Raw genomic sequence first — 24,475 nt, forward strand, 5'->3', positions numbered from 1 at the left:
CCACGTGAAATCAGCTGTTCCATGCAAAGACATGCAGAACCGAGAGGAGAGGTGCAGGTAAGTTATTAGGAGCACGGGTTCCACAATGGTGTGGCCTTGCTACTGCCCCTGGCTGCTGTTTGTGCCTTCTGGACAGCGACTTCAACTCCTCCTCAGTTAACGAGCACAGTGGCAGATCCCCATGCCATGGGTTCCATGCATGGCAGTCACCATCACCACACTAAGTCCAAGAGCAAGAACTCTGCCAAGACACTATATCATCAAAAGCAAATGGTTTGGGTAATGCAAACTCCAAAGTGAACCTAAAGTTTATGCTTTGGTTAGGAATACAATGGTCAAAGAACTGAAGCCATACGAAGGTGCCGTGAGCATGCTGCCTGACTCATCTCAGAGAGGCTCCTGGCTGCCAGGAGCTATGCTGTAGCTGGTCTCACCTCTGTCAAGGGAGGCAGAGCCTGATGGGAGTGCCCCACTGTGCCTCGGAATGAAAGTTCACTGGTCTGCAGAGAGGACGGAAAGGGGGAAGCTAAATGTCCTGTGGAAAAGTGGTATAGAGGCCTGGCTTGGCAAACCAGGGCCTGAGCTCACTCCTGGTGATATACTCTCAGCAGCCCAAGTGGCAGAGGGGGCAAGGAGTGCCTGCTACCTGAGGCCTCTGCTTGGGAATTTCCCAGCAGGAGAGCCAGGCTGGGGCTGGCAGGCAAGGACACGCAGTTGGGAGGGGTGCAGCCGGCAGCACCTGGGAATGCAGCACCATGCTTACAGAGGCTCCACATTGCACTGGAGGAGGCTCTGCTCCACGGTGTATGCCCTCCAGGCATCACAGGGGCCCTCCCAGGACCAACCCAGCCAGTGTCAGGGGTCCTCGCTCTCTGCCAGCTGGGTCACACTGCGGCCCCTGGGTGTTTTCAGAATGCCAATCACATTCTCAAGCTTAACTGTCTCTATGGCACTTTAGTGGTGAACGGCAGGGCTGCTCGCCATTCCCTGGAGGAAGTAAGCCTGACGGCAGTTCCTGCCAATAAGCTTGGCATAGGCATCACATGCTCCTGGGTCCCCCCTTGTATAAGCTTTGTGGGGGGCCAGACGTCCACCTGCAGGTCCAGCCGTTCCTCATCACAACAGACAGCCCACCACAGGGACAGCCACAACTTAGCTCCATGGTTCTGCTCCCAGTGACATGTGGTGAATGTCTGGAGACATTCTAGTTGTCACAAGTTGGGGGACACTCCTGGTATCTAGATGGCAGAGGCCAGGAGCACTGATAAACAGCTCTCCATTTACAGATGCCCCAGGAAAGAAATGTCCAGCCCAGAAGGTCAGCCGTGCTGAGGGTAAGAACCCTGGCCTCACATGCACGTTTCCAGCAGGTTGGAAGGCGGTTCCTACAGAGTCAGGCTGTAAAAAGGCCTGAATCTCATTTGCAGTCTTGACATTAGAACATGGGCTGCAACTGGAGAAGGGAGATAAAGCCAAAGGGAAGATTTTTGCAAAACAAGCTGCAGATGAGCATGGAGAAGAGCAGAGCCACACACACGGAGTGGAAAAGTACACTGATCTTCCCAGTGGCTCTAAAGCAACAACCAAAAGACAAAAAACCACCAGCATCCATCTTCTTCCTTTACAGCCAGACAAATCTCCCTGGCTCTAATGGGTTTCAGGCAGAGATGGTTTCCTGAGGGCAGTGCCAGTCAGAATGGGTGGGGCAGGCCCCGGAGCTCTAATGGCCCCAAGCTGAGTTTCCCATGGCTCAGCACATGGTCCTGCGTGTGGCACGCACAGCCCCAGCTTGTGCACTGTGTGGTCGTACTCTCTCCAAGTACTCTCTGCCTAGGAGCCTGCTCCATCCTGCTTCATTAGTCTCTGAAGCTGAGACAATCCCCTTGTTTGTTTCTGCAGACATTCGCTTGGCTTCAGCACTCACTGCTCCCCAGACCACAAAGGTATATGGGTTTAGTAAAACCCGTCATAATGACTTTTCTCTATCAAAAACAGCCCTAACAATTTTTATACAACTTTTAAATAAAAACAAATGGAAAACACAATAAATAAATCCTCTAAATAAAGCAGCGGTATAAAGTTTAAATTCCCCAAGTCAGAAGTCAGCTGGATGTCCCCGTCTGAGAGCACATGACATACAACGAAAGCACATGGACAGGCACAACCCAAAATTATAATTCCAGCGTCCTGTGTGCAGTGATGACCACCTGCTAAACGCACTTTAACTCTTGTTTCTACAAACTTTCTTTTTACACATATGTTAGCAGTCAAAGAGTTCTGTTTTTCTTGGTCCTTTTTATTGTCCAAACTGGAGGAAATTAAGAACCCACCCCAATGCATTTGCCTCTGATGTGAAAAAGAAACACTAGGGCTTCAACCAGACGAGGGGCATTTATGAAAATCCACAGCTAAGGTCACACTCAATGCCAAACACTGGGCACCTCCAACTAAGGTCAGGAACAAGACAAGGGTGTCCGCTCTTATTCCTTTTAGCCTAGGCGCCTGTCATATGGCAACTCTATGTTTGAGCCTCTGAGGAACTCCCAGCCTGCACTGAATCCACGTGATCTCACAGAGTCATACGTGAGTATTCACGGCAGCATCATTCACGGTGGCCAAGACGTGGAAACAACCCCAATGTCCATCAACTGATGAACAGATGAACACAGTGTGGTCTGTCCATACAGTGGGGTCTTATTCAGCCACAAGCAAGAGAAGGGCACTGAAACAGGCCATGACACGGATAAGCCACACCACAGATGACGACACAAATGATCCATGACACGAATGAGCCACTGCATGAATGATCCATGACGTGAATAAGCCATAACACAGATAACACCACAGATGAGCCACTAAAGCATCCGAGTAAGCCACTCACTCACACTGAGTGAGAGAAGCAAGGCACACAGACCATGGACTGTATAATTCCTTTCATGTGAAATTTCCAGAACAGGAAAATCGAGAGAGACAGAAAGCAGGTTAGAGGTTCCAGGGGCTGGGGGTTGGGGAGATGGAGAAAGACTACTTAACAGGCACAGAGACTTCTTTTTGGGGTGATGAAAATGTCCTAAAATGGACTATGGCATTGGCTGCACAACTCTGAACACACTAAGAAACACTGGATTGGACAAGTTAAATGGCTGGATGCTGAACTATGTCTCAATAAAGCTAAAGAATAAGATGGCTTCTTCCAGCTTTGCAGGAACCTAACTGCTAATCCCACAAACTTGCCCTCCTAATTGCTGCAACCTTGAATGCCTTCCTAAGAATGAGAGATTTGTGAGAGAGCCTAACCTCTTCCCTGCTTTTAATCTACTCTCCTTCAGCAAATTAGACTAAAATCTACATTAATGAATTACGATCTGAAATTTTTTCCTTTCCTATATCACCTAAGGGGAGTTACCAGCATGCCCCTTGCTATATCATGGGTGCCTTCATATATTCTGCTCTTTAAGGGGGTCACTTTTTGCCATTTCCCAGGATGAGGGCCTCGCCAGTGCAGGGGACAGGTTGCCACCAGGAGGCGACGGACGGCTGCACGGGCTGGTCCAGACCGCAATGGGGACAGAGCCCGGAGAGTGTGGCCTGGGAAGCCTGTGCAGGCCACACTGTGCAGACACTGGGGCGGTGTCATGAACCACAATGAACTGACTTAGGACACATTTCTCAACACAGTGGCCAGACATTTTTGTTTTTTCTTCTTCTGACAACTTTGGGTTGCTTCCATTTTTGTCACAAACATGGAGTTTTCAGTCATCCCAGACAGTTCTGCCCTGGATTCTGTGCAGTACTTCACAGCTTTGCAGAGAGACGAAGCAGTATGTGGAGAATGAACCCCAACCCCTGTCTGCCCATTTTCAGCCCATGGCAAGGCAGAAGGAAGAGTGACAGGAAGAGCCTGCAACTCGCCACAGCTGCAGGGCACTATAATGCACAGGCCCTTGCTTCTAGGTGCCCTCAGTGATTTGCCAAAGTTGTTTCAGTAACTCTACAGCACCTTCATCAGAGAGCAACTAAGATGAAAATAAACCAGGAGAAATTAAGGGAGCACATTTAGAACTGACTCAAGTCCGGAATGGACTATCAGGAAAAAAAGATCAGTTTTTTGGTCCCTCGGAATCCACGGTTTTAGGAAAGTTCTGTCACCCTGGCAGCTCTGAGGGCCGCAGTCTTCAGGCCTAAGCCTCCACCACTGCCTGCTCCCTAGTGTCCACTCAGCCTGCTGACCACCTGACTCTGCCTCCCCGTCCTGCATGGCTGTGGACACTAGGCCTCCTTCTACATGGAGACACGTCTAAGCGGCAGCGGCTCTGCCCCGACTGCCACTGAACAGCTCATGAGTCACATCTAAGTCACATCAAGATCTAATGAGACAACAACCTGTCTGCTGGAGCAGCGGAAGGAGGTGAAAGCCACTGGTGGGAACACAGACAAAACCAGATGACTCTGCCAGGCTTATCCCCAGGGATACTTTCTCAGCTTGACTGTGGCGATAGACTCCCAGTGGGAACCAGCAGTGCACTGAGGATGGGTTGGGCTCAGACAGTGCCTAACCCTGCAGCTGTGCGAGGCAACCCCTTTATCCTCCAGGGTTTGCCTTGGGCTGTAGTCATGCCGCTGGAGGGTAACTGCTCTTTCTGAGATGTTGTTAGAAAATCATGCAGCCTACAACTAACCGAAACATCTTGTACTCTCTAGGTTCTCAGCCTGGTTATTTTCCAGTACAATACTGCACACACTGACCTTGCCTAGTGGGTCAGTAAGTGTGATGTGCCTTGCTGGGAGGAGTGGATCATTCCCTCAAGCATACAGGTGGCACACTCACAGGGTCTCTCACATATCTTCAGAAGGTGATTTAATTTTTTTTTTTTTTTTTTTTTAGAGGCAAAGTCTTACTCTGTTGCCCAGGCTAGATGTGAACTCCTGGGCTCAAGCCAACTTCCTGCCTCAGCCTCCTGAGTAGTTGGGACTACAGGCACCATCATACCTGCCTCAGCTTTAATGTATTAAGAAGTAATTTTAAAATTAATATGAATGAAATTAACTTTTGTTGTCTTTCCTATCTAGTTAAATTTGGAGACAACATCACCTGAATGTCACACAACCTACATGAAATTATTCCAGGCACATGACCAGCAGCCCTGGAACACAAGGGACACACATATGTTCACACCTTCACACACACATGCACCATCATACACGCATGCACGCTCCCACTCATGCACCCCCCACACACATACACCCTCACACATGCCCTCACACATGCTCGCACACCCTCACACACCCACACACACATACACATGCTTGCACCCACACATGCTTACACCCTCATACATGCTCGCACACCCTCACATAAACTCACGCACGTGCATGCACCCTCACATACACCATCACATATGCACCCCCACACACGCATGCACCCTCACACACAGGCATCCACACACACATGCACCTCTCACACATGCACCCCTCACACACCCTCACATACATGAATCTTCAAACGTATGCACTCACACATGCATGTACCCTCACATTAAGCACTCACACTCCTCATACACGTGTGCATCCACACATGCATACACCCTCACACATGCTTGCATACACTCACACGCTCACATGCCCTCAGACACACACCCTCACACACACATGCACCTACACACACCCTCACACATGCTCGCCCTCACACATGCATACACCTCAACACATGCTCACACACCCTCACATACACCCTCACACACACCTGCACCCTCACACAGGCATACACCCTAACACATACACCCTGACACACACAAGCATCCTCACACACGCACACCCCCTCACATGTGCTTGCACACCCTTAAACATGCATACACCCTCACACACACAAGCATCCTCACACATACACCCTCACACGTGCTCACACACCTCACATGCATACACCCTCACACACACATATACCCTCACACATGCACCTTACACATGCATACACCCTCATGCATACACACACATGCTCACACACCCTCACACATGCATACACCCTCACATGCATGCACCCTCACACGTGCACGCACACACAGCCCTTGCACACCCCCCCAAAGGATGTACACACACACAACTCTGTGCACACACAGACTCATAGCTGCTGCTCTCAGTTGATGTGATAATTGAGGGGTACACATGATCTCATGTGATATGCAAGCAAGTGCTAATAATCAGCATTTTGTCTGTAGCTGCTGTTCCTCCAGTTTTAAAAGTAACATAAAATTTTACCCTCTGCTCTTCAAATCTGCGTGCTAACCAGTATCTTCCCATCTTTTCTGGTCTTCAGAACCACTTTAAGAAATCAAGGAAGATGTGTGTGAGAACTGTAGTGAAAAAATAATAAAATCAAGGAAGAATCCACTGAGAGTTACTCTAATGGCCTGATGCCAGTGGGGCTGCTCCCAAGGACATGGGGCTGCCTGCTTCGACTTGTTCTCTGGTCCTGGAAGGTCAATGTCCTGCTTTGCATGACTGAGGGAATGGCGCACATTGGTGGGTGCTGTCAGGTTCTCCCCAGCAGACTCCCTCCTAGTAAGAAATACTCTTGGTACACTAGGCTGAACTGTTTCTCACATTTTGCTTCAGAGTAGACAGAGCTATGTCCCTCAGGCTAGACATAAGGCATATGTGTGAGAAGGATTCTACCAACTGTGGACACATGTGACCAATGCGAGCTTCAGCAAGGGGGACACACAGCATCCACAAAGCAGCCCTCAGTACAGCTGGGCTGCTCCGGTTAGATTTAGTTGTGAATCACCACAACTCAGACATTGTGGGAGAGTCACGAGGAACAGAGGAGACTCCGGCCCCTTCCCTCTTGGTGTGTATGGGCCCCCTATCCACCTCCTGGCTCTCCCATGCTGTACCCATATCACCTACTGTGGGAGCAGCACCTGTCTTCACTTGTGGGCTTCATCCCGGCCCATGGATGACCACTGCTGACTTGTAAGATGCTCTGCAGGGTCAGGCATGGTTCCGAGCGATTGCCACATAATGTTCTGAGAAATGCATCATTAGGCGACTGGTTGTTATGCAAACATCCTAGAGCACACCCTGGCTACCTGGAGTAGCCCACTGCTCTGCGACCACACACCCACACAGTGTGTTACTGTGCTGAATATACTCTAGGCATCTGTGACACAATGGTGGCTGTGTATCTAAATACTTCTAAACATGGACTAGGTGCAGTAAAAACAAAATCTTATGGGACAACTACTGCCTATGTGGCTGTCGTTGACGGAAATGTTATGTGCCGCGTGACTATACTCAATATTAGAAGTGAGATGCCTTGGACACAGTAATATCCCTCTCATTTTATAGTATTTCTATCCCTCCTCAGTCTCTGCTACAGTTTAATTAGATACAATTTTGTTTAATTATGTGACCCTTCTCAGGGCCCATGGCTGGCCCCACCCTGGCCTCTCCTAAGGCCCTGGAGGTGGCCTTATCTCACTGTCTGCATTAGGGACTCAGATTCAAAGAGTGAACTTACATGGGTGTCTTGGGGAACAGAGACTTGGATTCCAGTGCTAGTGTCTCTTCCAACAAGGACGCTTTCTTGAGGAGCACAGATGGTCCTGGGCACCTCCTCGGGGTGCCTTCCATCTGCAATTCCTGTCCTGGGCAGCAGAAGTTTTGATGGCCCAAAACCTGGCAGGACCCTCCAGTAATGAACAACAGAAAGAGACCCCTGCTGCTTTGCAGTCCACTAACCTGTGCAGGTACCTGAACCTGACTGTGCCAGCACAACCACCGCAGCCCTCTTCAGATGCCCAGTTGACCAGAGGAAGGGTCTCTCCATTTCCCCACCTATTGCTCTTGAGTTTTTATGATGAAGGAAAAAGAGAGGAAACATGGGCCCCTAATTTCCTACACCGATGCAGGGCAGGGTTCACATGGCCTCTCAGGGGTCTGCGTCTCAGGAGATGGGCAGCTCCTTGGCCAGTTGCCCTGGCCTGGATGGCTAGGGTAGAGCAAGTGCCAAGCACTTGGGAGAAACCAGCCCATGGGATGGCCTTGCAGGGAAGTCAGGCAGGTGCAATCCCTATCATTTCCCCATGTTCATGAGGGTGGTGTGGACTTGCTGGGGCACCTGAACACAAGAGTGACCTCAGGTGTGAGTGCGAACATGGGAAAAAATAGCGCCCATCCCATCAGAGGCAGCAGGGCAGGCGTTGCCCAGCCTGGGCTGCCTGTCACGCTCTGGGGCAGAGAACCCAGTTCTGGGGGCTGTCCACGTGTCACTTCCACCCCAGATCTGGATTCATGGCCTGGTTGTGATTCACCCTGTATTTATACAACACTACAGCGTTAGCAAAGAGCACAACTATAATTGAAACAACCAAAAATAACCATTGGCAGAAAAGCCCATATTTAGAGAAGACCTCCTTCAGCAATTCCCATGGCCAGCATTCAAGACCAAATTTTGCCAGCACATCAAACCAACGGTTTTCTTCTTTTCAAAGGATATCTCGGAAGCCAAGAAAGAAGAGGCCTGGGGCATGTCAATGTGGTCCTCCTTGGATTGGCCACTGGTCCCTTCCTAACTCAACCAAGGGCCACTGCCCTACGCCAGCTGTGGGACCGTATATCTAGATGATAAACTGAGTCCTACACAAACACAAAGTAAGCTCTTTCTAGCAGAGGACACTAGGCAGTTGCTCCTGGGGCTCCTCAAGGGGCCAGCCTGAAATACCAATGGGCAAAACACCCCTTTTCCTCCTAGTCTACCAAGAGGACTGCTAACTCCAGAGGTCGTGTCTTACCCACTAACACACACCACGTCAGAAGCCCACCAGGCCAGGTGGGTCACTCTAGCCCCACAGTCCTTCGTGTTGATCTCCCTGCCTGGCTCACAGACCCTTTAGACACAAACAGCTTCAAGCACGCCCCTGAGAGTCCCCTGTCAGTTGCTGGGGCTTTTCTTTCATCTCCAGATGAGACCATCCCTCTCCTTCCAGAGAGAAGGTCAAGCACCAAGCAGAACTCATCAGTTTTTAAACACCCAGATAGAGGCTCAAAGCCAAATGAAATACTATCAGAAAAACTTTTAAACAGCTGGCTTGAGATATCATGTAGGATATGATTTATCTACTAAAGAGCTCACTATCTTAAAGTGTACAATTCAGTGCTTTTTGGTATATTCAGGACTGTGCAACCACCACCACTGCCTAATTCTGGAACATTTCATCACCTCAAAAAGAAACCCCAAACCCATTAGTCACTCCCCATCCTCATCTCCTCATCCCAAAAATGAGACTTTCAATAAGTTCATAGATTATTCCAGAGTCTATTCATGCAACTTACAAGTAAAAGGGAACACAGATGCTTATTCTCTCCTTTTATTATACGGGTCATGTATCATACACACCATTCTGCCCCGTGTTTTCCACTTAATATCTTCAAGAGCCTGGATTTTAAAAAAGAAACAAGTCACCTTCCTGCCATTTCTCAGAAGCTATCTACTGTACCAGCAACAATCCAGGCTCATGTAGATGAACTCACAGGAGGCCAGGGGAGTGTCCTGAGGGCAGAGCCTCCTCGGACGGGCAAACTCTGGCAGGGCTGAGAGGGCTACTGTGTACATTGCTTCTCGTCCAGAGTTTGTTCCCAATAGGTGCTCTGTAGTCTAAGGAGGCGTCGCTTTAGGCCTCTGACCTGTGGCCCTGATGTGCTCAGGCCCATTATTCCACCCCTGACCACCTGAACACACAGCTGCTTGTTCACCTGTAAGTCCAGCTGTGGGGAGGAGGCATGGAAGCAGGCCCAGACACAGATCCTGGTCTGTCATCTGATGGCCATGTGGCTCTGAAAAGTCACACAGCCTCTCTAGGACTCATTTTTGTCCTATATAAAAAGGGCAGCCACCCCTACCTCCGAGAGGAGGTATTGACGACCATGGACTTGAGGAGTGGAGGGCAGGTGGGCTGCTATTGGTATAAGGTGGGCTTAGGAGGCCTACGGAAAGAATGCCTCTGACTCCTCTGTGAGGCCCTGCAGCCCTCAGAATTCTTTCTTGGTCTCCAGGCAATAAAACAAAATCACAGTCCATGAGCAGGAAACAGAGCTCATTAAATCCCATCCTGCAACAACAGACCCAGAAGCTATTTGCCCAAATTCTCCATGAAATGTGCAGGGTTTCTCCATCTCCCTCCACCTACAGCCCTGGGAACAACCCACCAGGGGCCAGGCATTCTGGAGGCTCCATTATACTCCTCTCATCTAACTGCAAAACCACCACAGCAGCATCAGCGTGTAAGAATTCACTGGCTCCATAACACTGGGTAGATGAGGATTTTAACAGTAACGAAGGGTAAAGCAGAAGTAATTTTAATTTCAGAAATGCCTGGCAATGGGCAGGAAGGTCAGTGAAGGCTTATTCAAGGGCTTTGTCAGCATATCCCAGGTATCTCTAGAGGATCCAAAGCTGAGCACCTGTCAACCTCAAACTGGCTACCTCCCTAGGACCTGCAGAAGAAAATAGTGGGGCAGCTCCCTGGCCACAGCCCAGGCCTGGGAGAGCTGCACAAAGTGATGCCTTTGTAGAATTCTTATTTTCTTTTTTTCCTCCTCTCTGTATGGTTCTTTGGGCTTTATCAACTCTGAGGAAAATCCCACTCAGATTGTGACAGGGTCATTACACTCTGAGTGCTGACCACAGCTCACCACCAGGAGCCCCTATGTATGTCCCTGGGCAATGATATGGAGACATAAATTTTCTGCCACAGATGATAGGTTGCAGGCAGCTCAGACATAGGAATTCCTTCTGGTTCTTTTATCTGCTCACAAGAAATTTTCTTGAAAAATATTTTAACCATTTAGGTTTTGGTCTATAAGAAAACCAAGTCTACAAGGGCCTAGGCCACAATTCAAATCTATTTGTCAGACACATAAGTGGAAGCCTTGGACTCAGTCCAGCCTGGTTTTTGGTTCCTCACCTGTAAAGAAGAAAGCTAGTTTGGATGACATTTAAAATTCCTTCAATTTCACATTCCTATGATTTTACATAGCCGGAGACTCAGTGTTTATTAACTGAATGTTCTTAGACATATATATGTGATAATAAGGGTAGCCAGAAAGAATTATTTGTTGGGAAAACTGTTTAGGTTAGAAAAGACTTGTTCCAAGGTAGGGATTTATTTCCTAGTGCTAACAAACCAGCCTCCAAAGCCAAATCTGAAATTGGTCAAAGGTATCTAACTCTATCGTGATGATTCTGAACATCAAAAACGTGCTTTTTTCATGTTTTCAATGTACAAGAGGTCAGTGCTAACCACAGAAATAGTTTTCATTTGATTATTAAGGAGCCACTAAAAATCCTGGAGGTGTTGGGGTCAAAAGGCGGAGACTGCACATTCTCTACAAGACACGATATGATGGTGGCCCCTTTGTTCATTCCTGAGAAGCAAGAACATCAATGAATACTCTCCTTTGGTGGTCTCTGAGTCTGAGCCCAAGGTAGGGCATACTGCAGGCAGAGGGGCCATCTGGCCTTAGCTCCAGATCAAGGGGGCCTTGTTTAGCTGCCACTTGGGAGCAGATCTGTTTTGGAGCCCTTAGTTGAGGCCTCAACTGAATGCCAGCTCTAACTGAAGCCACTGCCCAGTGGGAGCCCAGGTGACAGGGGAGAGCAGATGCTACAGGGGAGCCTAAAGCTCCACAACTGCCTAGGTAGCCCCGGGGACCTGAGTGGGGCTGTCACAACACACTGAATGGTACACTGTACTTTGTAAGCCTCACAGTGGTCCAGAACACCAAAGACAAGGTAGGACAGATGGAAGAAGGATAAAAGTGAAAGAAAAGCACACCTAGCCTGGAGATGAGGGTCAACCAGTCCCAAATCTCCACTGTTCATCACCTCCTCCTTGCAGTCCCCACGCCGAGGGCAGGGACCCTCCTGGCTTGCTGGCCGTGGTAGCTAGGCTGTCAGACCTCCCCTCACTCCTGTGTGGAGGGTGGAGTAGAGGTGTCTGCAGGGAAGCTGCTCTGCAGCAACGTCTGGTAGATGAAGCACCAACATGTCCAAGTCCTCCTGGCCCCTGCTGCCAACATGTAAACACAGCACAGAGGACTGACATCTCGAGAGAGAACTCGCTTTCCAGTTCAGCAAGGCCCCAAGCAGATGGTGACTCAGGCCTCTGAGCTGTGCTCTTTCCTAAGGAAATTTAACTCAGAGACTCACCCGAAACCCAAGAGGCACAGCCCCTCCTCAGCACCAATGCCGGTGCCACAGAAGTCTTGCTCCTGACTCCCGACATCCTTCTCACCCCAGGTCCTAGGAGCCTCTGGCCTGGGGTGTGGTCAGTGCACAGTAACTAGGAGGAGCAGCCAGGGGAGGAGGGTCAGCCTCACATCTGGCCTGGGGAAGGGTCCAGGAGGTCCCCAGAGACTTGACAACTCCATCAGCAAGGGAAAATTCTTTCATATGTGATTTGCTTTCTGAAAACGTATGATTCCTCACCCTTTGATCTGAAATTTCTAGCAAGACTATAGATACATCAGTTATAAACATGCCCAAAGACATTTTATAGAAATTTATACTTATAGGTACAGAGCTATTTTCTGGAGTTTGACTTCTATGCAACAAAAAGACAAAATACTTCAATAGGTATAGAGTTTCAGTTTGGGAAGGTTAAAACATTCTGGAGACAGATGGTGGCGACGTTTGTACAATGCTCCCAACGTACTTAATGCCCCAAACTATATACCTAAGGATTGTTAAAATAGTACAATCTATAGTACAAATATTTTACCAGTATAAAAAGTAAGGCATTCACCTTTGATACTGGTTAACATCTTGGTGTTGACACTCTCCTCCACCCCAGCCACCCCCACCCCCCAAGCAAGTGGCTCTGAGTGGGACGCTGAGGAGTGCTGGCAGGAAGGTGGGAATGCCCAGCACCCCAGCCCTACAAACCACTACTGAGGAGTAAATGGCTCCAGCTCCAATGGCACCTCTCCCAACTCTGCGCGTATGTGTCAAGTGTTACAAAAACAGTCAGGGTTTCTGGGAGCCTGGGTACAGGTGGGATGTGCTGCACATGGTGACCTCCAGGCTGAATCATTTTCCAACAGGAGAGGATGGAAAGTACAGAGATATGGGGCAAAAACAGGAAAAGAAACTGCTGTGCAAGAGGAAATCCAAATCTTGCTTACGTTTCTGGAAAAGAAAAAAGTTCACAGTGGAAATTTTTATGTCTCTAGACTCCAAACTAATATCATTTAAAAATGATATAGGTATATCATTTCTAAAATGAGCCACTTTTCATTAATGCACTACTGAATAGGGATTATCCTAGCCACAGAAAAACAACATGGCCTTAGTGTGACAGTGCCAGTAAATCAATGCTTGGTTCTGAGCACTGGCAAGCGAAATGTGAATTCATTATTTTGAGATGCATGCCTGTCACTACCTCTGCATCCTCTACATAAAGGTGCCAAATGAGCCCTAACTCATGGATATGTGAACTAGATTCACAATGTTTGACCTTTCTTGAAGCATCAGTGTCATCATGTGTAAAAGGAGGAAACTTGTACAACTTGGTTAATTGTGAGAGTCACATGATAATTTTAAAAATCCTTGGTTAACAGTAAAACATTAAATGTTTCTGAGAACATGCTAACTGTTCTCAGGCAGATGTTCATAAGCTTCAATGTGCATGAGCCTTGGACCTTCACTCCCCTGATAATCTTAGTTCTGTGGGGTAGGGGTGAGCTCTGGCCTTTGCATATTTCATAACCCTGGTTCCAAAATACTGGTGCAGGAGGACCCTATGCCACATGGGGAATTATTTCTAAGGATTTCTGAAGTAAAAGTGGCAACAGAGGTGAATTCTAGGAAGTAAAGGATGTTAACTGGATGAGAGACAGAAATAACTGAGGGGGGAAATGATACCCATGGGGACAGAGAAACCCACGTGTGAGGTGTCAGCATGAGGAGACCAGGGGCTCATGTGAGCCCCTCCGAGGGGCCGCTGTGCTACAGTGGAGACCTGACTAGAGGTGCCCCTCCTGGGCTCACTGCTAGAGAACAGCAGCACTGCTCTTGGGTATCACTGTGTGGCTGGGGAATAAAACAGCAGGAGGAGGAGGAGGCAGGAAACCAGCACTGCCAGCCAGAGTCCCACCGTGGACCACCAGCCACTTGGGCTCAAGATGATCATTGGCCTAATATGAAAAGAAATCCCCAACCTGTGCCTCCATGCTTGGCCTCATTTCCATCAAACTGTAGCCACACAAATGTGTTAATCATCGGACAAGACACTCTGACATGACAGAAACAATGACATGGCCATTTTTATCACACAACACTCTGTTCAAGGGAGAGGTACAATTTGCTCACAGTCAGCACCCTCTTTGCTAAACTTGAACTCTGCAGACCTATAGCTCCTCACCCACGAGGCTGAGCTGAGCGTCCATGAATACAAAATGCCAGGTGCTTGGAGCAGGTGGGAATCCCCATTCTCAGGGCAGGTGGCCATCCACCTGGCCCTACTCAGTGCTGTTCTGGCAGGAAAGCAGCCTTCCCCGGCACCCCAGGCCAGACCCTTGCCGGCCTTCAATGCAGCATTCGAGAGGAAAAATTTAAAGATCACGAGTTCCTATGCCATACAATAAGAGTCTTCAAAGATGTATTTTTTTTTTTTTTTTTTCTGGCTGGGTGCAGTGGCTCACACCTATAATCTCAGCACTTTGGGAGGCCAAGGTGGGTGGATCACCTGAGGTCAGGAGTTCCAGCCTGGCTGAAATGGTGAAACCCCATCTCTACTCAAAATATAAAATTCGCAGGGCGTGGTAGTGAGTGCCTGTAATCCCAGCTACCTGGGAGGCTCAGGGAGGAGAATCGCTTGAACGTGGAAGGTGGCCATGTCAGTGACCCGAGATGGCACCGCTGTGCTCCAGCCTGGGTGACAGAGTGAGAGTCCATCTCTTAGAAAAAAAATGAAATTTTTTTTAAGTAAAAAAGAACCAATTCAAATTGGTTTTGTAGAGCCCTACAAAAGAGTGGTCCCCTGGCAATATATATTTTAGTTCAAAATACTCATATCTTTTAACCCAGGAAGAACATTTCTACTAGTTTTCCCTAAAGAGAGAATCTGACGAGTATATTAAAATACACAACATAGTTTATAATAAAATTGTACCAATTTAACAATTAATAAGGACTTGGTTGTACATACATCATAAAAGGGTGATGTATGTCTACTTACATCTACAAAAAGACAAAAAAATATGGTGCTAGATTAAAAATAATTGCTATGCCTCCAAGAAAATCACATTACACAGGAAAAAAAAATTGCTACACCTTGTATATTATGACCCTGTTTATGTAAAACTACATCCAACTAACTGCATCTATAGTGAGAGGACTAGAATGATTTTACCAAAATGCTAACAGTCATTGCCTCAGGGTGGTATGATTATTTCCATGTCATCTGAATTTTGTTTTACAAATATGCTTTAAACAGAAAAGCTTTTTTAAAAACAACAAAGTTTTATGAAGAATTTAATGACAGGATATGCTTATAACATGTTAGGTCTTTAAAAGTAGTCCAAATTATAAATACGGGTTTAACTGTTAAGAAAAGTAAAAAAGTAACAGGTTCCAATTCCGTCAATATACACTCTCACCATTTACATACAAGGTGTTTTGCTTGGATTACTGAAGATACAAGTCAGTCATCTGCTTCCCTCAGTGTTCCCATGGGTTCAACTGGAAGAGAATCAAGGCAAAGGGCAGGTCAGCTGCTCCCAACAGCGCCTACAGAGCTTGGCTTCATGTGGGCGCCCTGGAGGACAACCCTGGATTCTTCTGGAGGGGGTGCCTCTGGCTCTGTTTCTTTTTGACGAGCTACATCAGCACATTTTCTCCTCCCTTAACACACTCCTACTCTAGCGTGAACGCGGCTACAGGAATTTCATTTTCTCCACGTTCCCACGGTGGAGTGGGAGACTTTTTTCTTTTATTGAAAAAGAAAGAAAATCCTCCAAACACAAAAACTTCCAGGAATCTGTGGCAATTAAAGCAGAAAACGTGTCTCATGGAAAACCTCCTTCACCAGATGGCAAAGCCCATGTTTTATGTCTGTTCCCATAAGCACAGGGACACGGTGAGGCTAACTCAGCAAAAATATATCTCTCCCTTGACCCCAAGACACACAACCTCAAACCCTTAGGTGGTGTCTGAGGAAAGAGACTATAACACGCGTGAAATGCAGAAATTGAATTCTGATGGCTTAACTGAGGGCTTCCTGATAAGCAGTGAACCCTCAATTTAAAAACCAAACATACCTCTAGCTACTTACCTAGGAATCCAAGAAAAACAATTATAAGCAGGATTTATATGCTTGATACTTGAAAATCCTGCTGGTGTCCACAAGAGATTCTCAATCATTCTATGTTTTACTTTGAAGAACACCCCTTAGTTACTTTTCTAGTAACTCACTTCAGTGAAATCACAGCATAATACACTCCATCAGGCAACTTCTGATAAATCAAAAAGTTTACAACTGTGTTCTCTTCATTCTAGCAACCCAAAAGAATGCCCAGAATGCCAAGAACAGTTACCAGGTATATGCAAATGCGCAACATTTACGTTATCTTTAAAAGTAAGGAGCTCAGAGTACGCTGTGCTAAACATCTTTCAGTGTAATTAAAACTTCACATTTCAGGAGGAGCTAGTAGCCTTTACCACACACCCTACCAAGTCCTGGGCTGAGCCTGGAAGTAAGTAACCAGACCACAGGGAATGCTGGCATTTGCAGAGTTTATTTGATGGATAAGCAGTGAAGTTACTGTTTGCACTTCCTGTTTATCCTGCTAAACATAGAAAGAGATGCTCCAAGCATCAACTTGGTTCTGCATTCTCTGGCAAGGGCCAGCTTCCCAAAACATTCCTGCGCCCTTGGGGAGGCAGGGGAACAGAGAAGTGGGTCCTTAACACACTCTGTGTTTGCAACCTAAATATGCAGACTCAAGCGCAGACCCTCTCATCGCAGCCAATCCATTCTGGTAACTGCTGTTCTGCTTGCTTAAATGGACACAGTGACACAGAGAAGGGCAATGACAGCTGTCATTTGTCCCAGGGAAAAACCCACGGCTTTTCACAGTCCCTGGGCAGATGCAGCAGAAGCCTAGTAAATATAGAAGAAAGGCAACGAAGGCCAAAGACTAGGTCCTTTTGCCCCCAAATGCCACGTAGTCATTGAAGAACGTTCTGTTCATCCCAGGAGGATGAAAGCCAAGTCATGCTTGGCCTGTCGTCTGAGTCCCAAATGCAGCCGCTCTACAAGTGGGGCTCTCAACCTAGTATAAGCCAAGAGCCCTTTAGCAATCTGATGATGCCGGGCAACCCCTTTCTCACAATGACATTCTTAAATGCATAAAATAACACACAGGGGATTATAAAGGAAATTATTTTGAAGACAAAATCACAATAGTAAAGTAAATGTGTGGCACATTACTTTATGTGCATTCTTATTCATGCATTAAATAACAGTATGTACCATTGTTTTCAAATAATGATTACAGTAACTGATATTTAGGATATTAGCATGCAACTACCACAGAATATGAAAATATCTGTGATTTCTATTGGTAACAAAGTGACAGGCCCAGCTAATCCCACTGGGCTGTGCTGTGTGCATTCCCAGTGAGGACAGGGAGGTAGCCGAGGATGCCACGTTCCTGCCCCCACCTGGGGCACTCATCATGCCTGGAGCCCTCTCAGAGAAGCACAGGAAGTTTCCTATTACAGGGGAAGAGATGATTTTTAAAGTTTTGAACAAACATGTTTATTACAACGTCAAAGTATTCACACATGGAGAACGGAAGAATTTTGGAAATAACGGCTGGAGGACAAACTGAGAAAACCTCATCCAGGGCTATGGCTCAGATCCAGGGGTCTCTCAGCAGCCTGTCCATCCTGGTACGGCAGACAGTCCTTTCTATTTTTGACAGCTTTTTAGAGATATAATTCATATAAACTTCCCCCATTTGAAGTGTATAATTCAGCAATTGTTAGCATCTTTACACAAATCTCTAAGCCCCAGAACATTTCTATTACCCCAAAAAGAAACCCCACCCCTCCCAATTCTCCCTACCTCTCAGCCCCTGGCAACTATAAATCTACGGATTTGCCTATTCTGTACTTTGCACATGACAGAGGATTCTTGCAATGGGTGGTAGTTTGTTCTCTAAAATTGACACAGTCAATGAGTTACTGAGCATGGAACCATTGCTGATGGGGGAAATACAGGGTTAGGTTCCTGTGAGCCTCTGGTCACAACATTTTCATCAATACACAATCCTTGAATAATGAGAATCTACTTCTCTCACTAAGCATAAAGTTTCTGAGGTTCATCCATCTGCAGCATGTGTCAGTGCATCATTTTATGGCTCAATAATATTCCACTGAATGACTAATACACACACGTGCACACGTAAGCATGCACACACTTTGTTCATCAGCTGATGGATGCGTAGGTTGTTCCCCCCTTGTGGATATTGTGAATAATGTTGCCATACACATTTGTGTACTTTTTCTGTGGCTGTATTTTTCTATGTGCTAGTATTTTGGTGAAGGGTTTTTACATCTACATTCATAAAGGAATGCTGTCCTGTAGTTTATCACTATGTCTTTGTATGGCTGGAGGAAGAGATTATTTTAAGCAACAGATTAATGTTATTTTTTTGAGATGGAGTCTTGCTCTGTCACCAAGCTGGAGGGCAGTGGTGCAATTTCGGCTCACTGCAACCTCTGCCTCCCAGGTTCAAGCGATTCTCCTGCCTCAGCCTCACAAGTAGCTGGAACTACAGGCGCATGCCACTACATCTGGTTAATTTTTATATTTTTTAGTAGAGATGGGGTTTCACTATGCTGGCCAGGCTTGTCTCGAGTTCCTGACATCAAATGATCCACCTGCCTCGGCCTCCCAAAGTGCTGGGATTACAGGCATGAGCCATCAAGCCCTGCTTAGCAACAGATTACTTTTTTAAAACATAGTTGGGTTTATTTCAACATGTATTAGAAGAATACTGACTTTTTTCCTTTGTGACAGTAAATTCCCTCTTAAAATATATTTAGATAAAATATGTCTATGTACAGAAAGTTATTAAGCAAATGACAGAGTGGGTATGGTTGCAGCAGAATCATGAAAATAGCACGACGGTGACTGACCCCTCAACATGCCTGCTGCAGTAAAAAGGCTGTGGGATTGAGTGTTGCCTCTCAGGGGGCCTCAGATTACTAAACACCTGCACAGATTACTATGCAGGGAGGGCGCCTGACTGTGCACCGGATACAACTGCCCCTGACTGCCACCTGGAATGCTGTCATGCTTACAGTCAAATCCACTGAGGATAGTGAGAGGCAGCTCAGATTTTCCCAGACAGGACTGAGGGGTCAGTGATGTATACGCAGGACCAGCTAAGGGCTTGTCATCAGCAGGTTTCTCTATTAAGCCCTGACAACAACCCCAGAGGGCAGGTGCTGCCACTCGTAGTACAGATGAGGACATTAGAGCTCTACGGGGCAAGGCATGTGTTTGTGTCACAGAGCCAGGGAGAAGGTGGGGTCTCAGTTCAGGTCTCCCTAGCTCCACACTGTAACATGACAGAGAAAGGCAGTGGCTGCTGGAGACACACTCATGCTAAAACCACGAGAGACTCAGAAACCCTAAGCCAGCTAGTTAAACTGGGCTACTACTCTGAGGGCAGAGGAAGAAGGAAAAATAAATGATGAAGACAGAACACAGGGCTCCAGCCAGCAAGCTGGAAGAGGCAGAGCTGTCTGAGCCGCTGCTGGAGGTTAATGCATTCCCACTGCCAACACACAAGCCCGCTTTCCGGTCCCACCCCAACTTTGGTGCATCCCCCATAGAGGATGCCAAGACTCCTGGGGCCAGCCTCCAAAGGGCAGAGTGCCTCTGCCAGTCTTCACCCCAGCTCCACAGTCAGTGGGACAAAAAGAGCAGTGAGCAACAAAGCCTGTGTGCACATCTGCAGTTTATACCACATTTTCTTCACACCATTGCTCAGCCTACACATGTGAGCAAATGCCATGACCTGGGATGGCAGGGGCACAGCCAGGAACACACCCCGCTCCTGGTCTGGTGGAGATGGACGGCAAACCAGCCCTGGGAACAATGAACACAGCACAGAGGAAGCCAAGTAAGAGGACAGAGGATGGGGGGAGGGGAACACGAGCGCCTCAGATCAGGCAGCTGAGACCAGGCCTTCCTGAGAAGGCAGCCTGTGAACAGATACAGACGCCCAGGCACTGTGAAGAGGTGGAGAGTTCCACATCGGGGGGCGGGGGGCACAGTCCTCCATTCCAGGACCAGCCAAGCAGCAGGTGGCCACTGCAGAGGGCAGCATGCAGAGGACTGAGGTGTGGCATGCTCGAGGCTATGTAGAGCCATGAAGAGAAAGCGAGGGTGCTTGTCCCCCAGCAACCTTGAGGGACTGATGAGGAAGCTGAAGCTCAGTCCATCCCCCAGGCCACTGTGAGGAAGTGACAGCTGTGTTGACTTCTCAGCGCCATCAGCAGGGTACCCAGGCCCAGCGAGAACTGCAGATGCAGACTGTTCTGATCTTGTGCCAGAGAATCTGTCTCAAGTGAGGTCAACGAGTCTCCTGCCGTTCCCTTCATCACCACAAATGGGAACAACAGCCTAGCTAATATTTACAGAGCAGGGCTGAGGAGCTGGTGGCACGCTACTCAGCGTCACCCTGGTAGTAACTGGATGGGGGCTGAGTACCCCCGTTCTGTAAAACAGGACACTTGGGGTGAAGGAGGTGGGGGTCCTCGTCTGAGAACTTGCCCAGCCTGCCTCCTGCCCGGCACCCTGCTGCTGCTTCCTCTAGTCTCAGCTCAGGCTTTCCTCTGGGAAACCTCTCCTAGCTGTCCCAGAGATTCTGGCAGCAGATCCACAAGGGCAGGTAGGGCACACTGCAATGTCACTTTGTAAGTATCACCACTTGCTGCCTGGCTCCATGAGGCAGGCGGTCAGTGTTCACTATGTCCACTGCAGGGCAGCCCAAAGAAGGGGAGACAGTCAGTTATAAAAATGCCATTTTCCCAGTATCAAGCATCACCTGCAGGTGTTTCTTTCCTTCAGCATATCGTTTTGAAACAAGGTTCTCCGAAGTTTGGAGATGAAAAAAAAACCTAAATGTAGTTCAGAGACGTGAGCAGTATGAGGTCCCACAGTAAGTCAGCAGCAGGGTACCCCTTCCCTTTCAGGTATTACCCTATGTTAGTAATTTATTTTAACAAAAAATGATATTATTATTTATAGCAAAACTGGGGCTCAGAGCTAAAAGTCAGCCAAAGTTATTATCTAAACTAACACTTTCCCTACTCCTAAAGAGATGATGGAAAGCATGCACCAGTAATCCCAAGTTTCATTCTGAGGCTACTGACTCAAGCCTCCTTATCACTGAGTTATCTCGCTTCTAGTTTAACAACTGGAAGTATCAATATTATTCTTTCTTCAGGATTTAAAAGTCAGAAGCCAACACCATTTAAGGTAGAAAATGCAGTTTAAGTATTTTAAGTCTAATAAATTAATATTGATCAAACAAATTTTTATTTCTTTAATCTCCTACTACAGGTAAAAAATAGAATCACATGGTTCTGTAATGACAAAAAAATATTTTAAAATTCAGTGAGCTCAGTTCTCACAGAGCTCACAGGGACTAAATAAGAAATATTTTAAAACTATATTTTAAAAATGATTGCTCAACAAGACCAGCCAGCCATTCAACCACTTCAGTACCTCGTTTCTGGATGAAGACCCTGAGCAGGGGATTTGCACTAGAAACCGCCTTGCAGAAGTTGTCATCGTTGTTGATGGGCAGCAGGTCTCCGTGCACATCTGCATAGCCAATAGTTACGTCACTGTTGGAGATATGGTGGGTGTGCACAACCAGCTTGTAGAAATCTTCAAATTTCCCAGGCTTATGACGGTCCAGAGAGAACCTTCGGAATTCCGCCCCAAACTACAATGCAAGAGACAGGGTTGGGGTGGATGGGCATTAATAAACACCAGAGAAAAAGCCAGAAATAAGGTGTGGTTAGTGTACTTAACAAACAAGTATTTACAGTCCATATTTTCTTTAATCATCCACTGATAGATGCTTAAGTTGATTTCATCTTTGTTATTATGAATAGTGCTGGAATGAAGACACAAGTGCAGGTATCCTTTTAATACCATTTCTCTTCCTTTGGGTAGAAACACAATAGTAAGACTGCTGGATCCACTGGTAACTCTATTTTCAGTTCTCTGAGACATTTCATACTGTTTGCTATAGAGACTGATGAATTTAAAATGTATTAAAAGAACAAAAATATAAGAGGACAAGCATTTATTAATTCTCCATGAGGCCCAGGGGAGATAGTGGCAAACAGCTCTGTTCTCACAGGGCTTATTAGTCACAGTCTCACAGTGACTAAATAAGAAATTATAACACAGGAAGAGGGACCCTAAAAAATTAAAAACAGTAGTGACAAGGGCAGCAGCTCTCTCATCCATACTGACCCAACCCAGGACAGCCTTCTCATTCACACTGACTGAGGGGAAGGCCCTCTTACCCACACCTACCAAACGGACAGCCTTCTCATACACACCGAACGAGGGGAAGGCCCTCTCACCTACACTAACTGAGGGACAGCCCAGTCATCCACACAGATGAATATCCTGAGGACAGGATAGGACAGGCTGTGTAGCTCATGTTGTAGGGAAAAGCAACATCAAAATTAATGTAAATTTTTTGGGTAGCATGAAAAAAGAACCCTTCCTTAGCAAGGTCCCTTGCCTCATCTGAGGTTGCTGAGAGGGCATCTGCACAGCTCTGCTCAGGGCTTAACTCAGAGGCAGGAGAGGATGCAAGGCCAGATGAAACCTCGGGACACTTTCCCAAAGGCAAAAGACCACCTTACAGGTCTTAATTTTAAGCTAGGAAGTGTCTTTATTTGATTTGCATTTTAGTAAGACCAAATGGTTACATTTCAAAAGGATCAGAAGTAGAGGTAAAATTGCAAGAATAAAGAAACCTAGTAAAAATCATACAAGTCCAAGGGAGACAGGATGATGGTCTGGTCTCTTTCCTAAAGGGGGCACGTATGCTCCCCTCCAGAGCTGTCATTAGGTGGTCCAGGTTCAGGAAATGTCTAGGGACTAACCTGTTTCCCAGCAGACTCTGGCCCTGGCTGTGAGCTGCCAGCAGAGCTCCAGGATACCCTCCAAGAGAGGACCCCAGGGGAACACGAGGTTAGGGTCATGCCCAAGGGTTCTACCTCCTGTCATTCCTCACTTGGCAATTAGGGACCTGTATTCATCAGGTGACACACATTCTGTGTTCTTTAGTACAGTTGAAAACAAATTATATTGGTTCCAAAATATATAAAAATTAAGTGTCTAATGTTTATGGAAAACTAGTCATATCTAGACATTGTATCAATGAGTCAGGTAAAAGCATCTAAAATCATACATGTTTGTGTCAGGATCACCTGGAGCCCCCTAGAGTTCTGGGTTTGCTGTGCTCAGGTACAGCCCAAGAATCTGCATTTTTAACAAGGTCCCAGAAAAAGCTGATGCTACTGGTCTGGGGACAACACAAAGAGAACCATTGGTTTTACAGAATCAGCCGCTAGACCCTAACCTCTACAGATTCTTTGTGAAACTGAATTGCCTGAGAACAAATCTCTTTTCCTACCTCCCTTTCAAAATGCACTTCCCCCAGGTTACCAAAAGCAAAACAAACCTCTTACCCATCATGCACTGCCCTCAGCAATTAAAAAAAAATCTCCAGGGCTCACAACAATGGGACAATTAAAAATACTGGCTTGGGGCAGGCGAGGTGGCTCACACCTATAATTCCAGCACTTTGGGAGGCTGAGGCAGGCAGATTACTTGAGGTCAGGAGTTCGTGACCAACCTGGCCAACATGCTGAAACCCCATCTCTACTAAAAATATAAAAAAATGAGCCAGGCGTGGTGGTGCACACCTGTAATCCCAGCATCTCAGGAGTATGAGGCAGGAGGATTGCTTGAACCTGGGAGGTGGAGGTTGCAGTGAGCTAAGATGGCACCACTGTACTCCAGCCTGGACGACAGTGAGACTCGGTCTCAAAAAAAAAAAAAAAAAAAAAAAAAAAACCCACTGGTTCGGGAAAAGCCACTTTAAATGACTAATCAAAACCCCTGTAACCTGCTGTCTACATACTCAGTAAGGGAAACAGTGTGACCCCGGAACCTGATATCTAGACAGTTACATGCTCTGAACACAGCTGTACCCTAGAAAAGGCAGAGGGAAGGGTTCTCCTCTATCTCCTGCTATTGTCAGAAGTGCAGAGCAGAGCAGAGCAAACCACTGAAATCCCTCCCCCCATTATTCAAAGGGAGGCATTACATTTCTGCTCAGTGTTCACCCAAGGATGCTGCTGGCA

General features: G+C 47.0%; 1 protein-coding gene across 1 annotated transcript in view; it reads right to left on the bottom strand.

Moving 5' to 3' along the window:
• The window catches only part of PARD6G (par-6 family cell polarity regulator gamma), an 86,539-nt gene that overhangs the window by 22,996 nt on the left and 39,068 nt on the right, over window positions 1–24,475 (bottom strand). The window contains exon 2 of the mRNA XM_032293810.1: window positions 21,804–22,026. Coding sequence (XP_032149701.1) covers window positions 21,804–22,026 — 223 coding nt within the window. The remainder of the gene's footprint in view (window positions 1–21,803; window positions 22,027–24,475) is intronic.

Source organism: Sapajus apella, unplaced genomic scaffold (genome assembly GCF_009761245.1).
Source record: "Sapajus apella isolate SASKATOON/1434 unplaced genomic scaffold, GSC_monkey_1.0 scaffold30, whole genome shotgun sequence".
Classification (NCBI taxonomy): domain Eukaryota; kingdom Metazoa; phylum Chordata; class Mammalia; order Primates; family Cebidae; genus Sapajus; species Sapajus apella.